The following is a 5,563-nucleotide window of genomic DNA, read 5'->3' on the forward strand; positions in this document are numbered from 1 at the left end:
ATATATATATATATATATATATTATATATATACATATATATTATAACAATATGACAATATAACAATACAACTATAACAATATATATTTACATATGTATTATACATATATATATATATAAAATAACAAATAACAAATATATATATATATATATATATATATATATATTCATACGTATATGTTTCATCTACATCCAAGACGATATCAAACCATGCACAAACAAGGGGTATACATACATACACACACCAACATACCCTGCTTGCTTCCAATCCTTTAAAGAAATCCATAGCTGGACCCCCTTCAGCACTTTTCTTCTTAAAGAAGTTCAGGATTGAATTCCTCGCCTTCAGTTTATCCATAGGTGGCTTGTCTGTATCTGATTTGGCTGAATTCTCTGCCCCACCCTCCTTCCCCTGGTTACTTCCTACGATTGAATCACCTGATTTTTCGCTCACTTTCTCTATCGTGTCATTTAACGGAATTCCTATATAGCCGGTAGGTAGGCCCTCGCTTGCCCCTAACTTTGTAAGTATAGACGCATCATGAGGTGCTTCCTGTGTGTATGTGCGCCTTAATGCACGTGGTACTTTGATATTGAGTGTGTTCTTCATACCAGCGTGTAGTACTTGTTTGTGTGCCACATTGCATGGTTGTGATCTCACACCTGCGCGTGAGTATATATATCTTCGTGCTAATGCACTTTTATCTGCAGCCGCAATAGATGTGCACGACTTTAAGACCCTAATAGGTCTGGGTACTAATCGGTTCATATTGAGTATCGGTCTGTGGATCGTACCTGCAGTGAACAATGTATTGTCGCATAGACATAGACGAATAATCTACCTATATCTGATAACATACAAGCCAACGAATAATTAGTATTTGCACAAATTTGGACCTATATCTAACATGCATATCCTCACGTCGGCGATCACGGTTTATCAAGCCTAAATCCTACGCCATATAGACATATAAAATACAATATGGATGTACACGTGTACTGATGTGCTTTAGTCTATGGTGTGATGAATGTGATGACTAGATTTTATGTAAATACGAGTATACATTTGTACTAATGTGTTGCAAGTTATGAGGTGTTACTGACTTAGTTACGGACCTGCTTGACAACACCGAAACACGCAGTTCTCAGCTTGAGCTTTGTCAGCTGTGGGCTACGTATTGGATCTGGAATATTGATGATGCGTATTTGTTGCTACAAAAGCATGCTGGCGTGGAATCGTGGACCGTGGTGTTGTAAAACTTGGAAACTGATATTTGATGATGAGCAGATTAAAAATTAGGAATCATGTGGAATAAAAGACCCAAAATGAATTTAGCTTCCTATGATATGTATGTCGTATTTTAAATTTAGGTCCGTTTTCGAAGCCACTTTCTGGCACACTATTTTGAAACCCACAGATACTATCTCGCTACTTTAGCAGATGGGTCTCAGGACTCCCAGGCCCCGGCCTCTCCCCTCCAGGACAGGCCCAGGTGGTTCTTCGTGTAATTTAATATACAACATATAACAAAAAAAAATATTCGTCACGCATTTAGGAATTCTCGTGGTCTGAATGTCGCAAGCATTTGATTTTTCTATTTGTTTATTTTAACAAAAGTGTATATATATTTCACCTATATACAAGACCCCCTGGGTTTTGACACTGGGCCTTTAATGCAATACTTTTAAAGTATTGCCCTTTCTTTTATTTTATAAAATAGTAGAAAATGCCGTAACTTTTAGGGTTTCGGGTATATAAAACCCTAAAGTTAAAGTTGACTCGGCCTACGGACCGTGACTCGGCCTACGGACCGCTCAGGCGCTCATACCAAAGCGGCATAAATAGCTTCCAGTAGTTCCGAACCAAGGCTCCTCTTCTTTTTAAAATATTTAGTAAATAGTAAATAGAGAGGAAAGAAGAAAAGAACTATAAAATATGTCTGAATCGAATGAAAGCCCTTTGTTTCTCTGTCTGCACAGGAGATGCGGAGAAAGTATCTATGTATTATGTGTAAATCCACTATTAAAGTATTATTGGCGACCAAACAGGGAGATTGTCCTATAGAATTGGAGGTCGATTATTAGGCGATATTTTATAGTACAAGTTTTTATAGTAATATTAAGAGAAGCGTAACCCGTGATACCACAGTTGAAGATCTTCAATAATTAGTTAGCCGACATCAAACAAATACAACAGGTCGTTCTAGTACTACATATATCGCAGAGTCATTCCGAAGAGAAATAAGAATCATTTGTGCACATTATGGTCACATACTCTCTCGAGCATAACGTGTGCCACCGTCGGTATTGTATTTCAACACGTTCACTTGAAAGTAATTCACGCAAAGCACATACGCTTGATGATTATCTGGCGTATGTGCTTTGTGTATTAAAGTGGTTCCTAGCAAATGATCTGAAATACAATACGTACTGATAAACATTTGTATTGGTATTTCAATTATTAAGCGTGTACGAATGTTTTATCATTAGTTCCTTGCACAAACCGAACCCTTTTTTAAAAACTATCATTTGTTGGCCCTGACATTTGATATCACTCCAATACATATATCTAGAATCACTTGCACACAATGTATAAACACCAAACAATTTAAATACCAATAGTTGTTTAACTAATACTCGCGTGACTTTTCCAATTACCATTACAATTGATTCTTTACTATTTGCACATCTAACTCTGGATACCAATACAATTGTTTAATCGCTACGTCGGTGCAATACCCTTCTATATCCACTAGCATTCACTCCGACTGGAGCAACTCGTGTGTAACCCAGTATGAATAGACAACCCCTCGTCACTCTCTATGCGGCTGCATCTCCTTTGCCTGAAACTATCCCTCATCACAGTCAAATCCGTGGTACTGGAGTATCCCATTGTCAAGGGTACATGAGGGATATTCTTATCTTCCTCTTTAGCAGAGTTTTCACACTCACATTTAGCCTTCGCAAATTTGCACTCTACAGGACCCAAACAAAACGTATACGAGGTAGCGCCAAAGAAGTCAATATGTTGACGGCCATCTGTTAAACGTGTGCGTTTCAACGGTTTTCGCAATTGTTTTGCTTCGCAGTTGCACTTTTCACTCCCCAACGCCATCTCGAAGTTTTTGAAGTTCTGTACTTCTCTGTGCGCCGACATAAGTTGGAAGTAACTCGAAACGGATGCTACAGCTGATCGGTCGTATTCTTCGCGTCCAAACGTATGTTTTTCATCTACAAGCGTGCTGAATGAGACCCTTATGTTTGTTTCACTAGGCGTGTGGGGAGGAGTGTGCGCCATTGGGTCTAGCTCAACTATGCACGATGCATCGAGAACGGATATGACATCGAAAGAGATACTGCAAGTAGAATTATGTTTAGGACTACGTGGTCTGCCTGAGGGTTTCTGCGTGTTGATATGCATAAGCACTTGGTCAATAGCCATTGTGCTGTTGTCAATCTCTGACACGTGCTTATTGAAAGTTATTGTATTGTATATTGTAAAGGTGAAAGGGGCTTTCCAGAAAGACTCGACACGACACCTACCGAATAAATCCCTTCTGGATAGTGGATACACTGTAAATAGAGCAGGCAATCTTACTGTAAGAAAAATAAATACTACCGTCAACAATCCGATGCGACTGCAAAAAAAATATGTATATAATTATATTATGGGCTGAATCACAACTATGCGTAGTCTATATATATAATTATTTACATGTACATTGCACAATATTTACATCATGATCACGTATCGATGCCGCCTTTTTTCTAACATATTTAATATAAAAAATAATGTAAATGATTATGTATGTATGTATGTATGTTTTTTAAATATAAATAATAAGGCAGCTGTCGCCTCCTTGACCTTTCACCTTCCTTCCCAAAGGCAGTCAGGCACCAGAGGGTTCAGACAACTAAATCGACATTCAACGGCCAACGGGTTAACGCCGATAGCCCGTTACACGGTTACAGACACACGCGGGATTCGGCGGGAACAAAAGTTTTACAACTTTCATAGAGAATAATGTTTCAATTGGTTCTAAATTTTGTAAGTTGCTCATTTACTTTTTTTCTGTTCTACCTTTTTAAAAAACAGACAGGAACATATGATAAAGTAACCTTGCCTCTTGAAAAGACTGAAACAGTGTGAAAAGTGAAAACACTGAAAAGTCAAAGACTGATACGGTCTCCACTCTCCTGATCTCCTCTGAGCCCTCTCTCGTCCTCAAACACAGAAGAGAGAGAAGAGAGGCCAAGTAGAGATTATTTTGTTTTTGTTTGTTTTTTAAATAATAAGTCAACAATCCACATCCGCACTTAAATACGCACTTACATAATAGTGACACTCACGACTAATCAATTTACCCGATCACTCGCGATTCAGCTGTAAATCACTAAATTGCAAATTTGCAATGACTTTTTTAAAAACAGAAGATAAATAGAGAGAGCGAGAGAGACTGAGAAAACTATTTATTTATTAAAATAACTGCCCTGCATCTTCGATTCTTCTGGAATTATTTATTAGAAAATAACGTTTTTGATAAAAGAGCAAAACAATGCAACTTCTATTTTTATTTCTATTATGTTTTCCTATATATATATTATAAAAACATACAAATAATATTTTCAAAAAACAAAATATCTGTAGTCCTTCTTTCTGATGGCCTATGTATCGATAGAGTTGTCGCTAAATACGGTTGCTTTTCCGAGCCCTGAGGTCCAACGTTTTCGTTGATTTTCCTCAGGCTGTCCGTTGAGTTCGCAAAATAGGTTGGTTTTGTTATTGTCTTTCCCGCGTATAAACGTTTTAGCGTTTATAAATCGAATATGCATGTATGTAAATATTTATTTTGATTTTTGTTCTATAATTCGACTTTCGTGTGAGAACAAATACTACCAGTGAAATAATATATATAGCCAACGTCAACACTACACACAGCTATTCACATACTGCTGCTTCCCTTCATAAAAGAAAGATCTCACGTTGTATAATCGTGCATATGTAGACGTACAACGTAAAGCGATGCCTATTATAAGTTTGTGTTCGAAAATAAATCAGTCGCAGAGCCTTCACACAGTCTCAGGACGTCAGCTAACAACTTGATTGATGTCCGCCAGTGTAAGCGCCATCGAGTTTCTTTCGGCGTCGGTGAATATCGTGTGCGTTGAGTTGAATTCATAGGGAGCTTACACATGTATGCGGAATGATATCATATGTGTCGAGATATATGTCGTTTTATCGCATATGTAGTGCAGAAATTATTGTATGTATTCGTGTCTATTTCGAAAGTATGTAATTTGTGGTCATAATTGCTAACGTTCGTATATTAATTATGGAGCTTCGGAGTGACTAGCATCATGATAATCATCAGTGTATGATTATGTCTGATATTAATTGTGGAACTTCGGACAGCGAACCTAACATCGCGATGTGATAGATTCAGAGGTCTATGTTTTGCGAGCTCTATCATAGTAAGCGCGTTCAAGTCTCATTCGGTGGTGATTGATACTGGATTGTGCAGTTGTACAATAGCAACATCGGTGCATGTACAAGATAAATATGG

General features: G+C 37.7%; 2 protein-coding genes across 2 annotated transcripts; both read right to left on the minus strand.

The window, feature by feature from the left end:
• Positions 1 to 250: 250 nt before the first annotated feature.
• On the minus strand, positions 251 to 1,146 carry SARC_10657 (hypothetical protein; the record flags this gene model as incomplete). The annotated part of the gene is made up of 1 exon (XM_014295293.1): positions 251 to 1,146. A coding segment is annotated over exon 1 (518 nt), but the record flags the coding sequence as incomplete, so codon positions are not given.
• Positions 1,147 to 2,038: 892 nt separating this feature from the next.
• Positions 2,039 to 3,790, minus strand: SARC_10658 (hypothetical protein). The gene has a single exon (XM_014295294.1). The coding sequence runs from the start codon at positions 3,439 to 3,441 to the stop codon at positions 2,752 to 2,754; it is 690 nt and encodes a 229-aa protein (XP_014150769.1). The 5' UTR covers positions 3,442 to 3,790; the 3' UTR covers positions 2,039 to 2,751.
• Positions 3,791 to 5,563: the final 1,773 nt, after the last annotated feature.

The sequence above is a fragment of the Sphaeroforma arctica genome, assembly GCF_001186125.1.
Source record: "Sphaeroforma arctica JP610 unplaced genomic scaffold supercont1.1339, whole genome shotgun sequence".
NCBI classification, from domain to species: Eukaryota; class Ichthyosporea; order Ichthyophonida; genus Sphaeroforma; species Sphaeroforma arctica.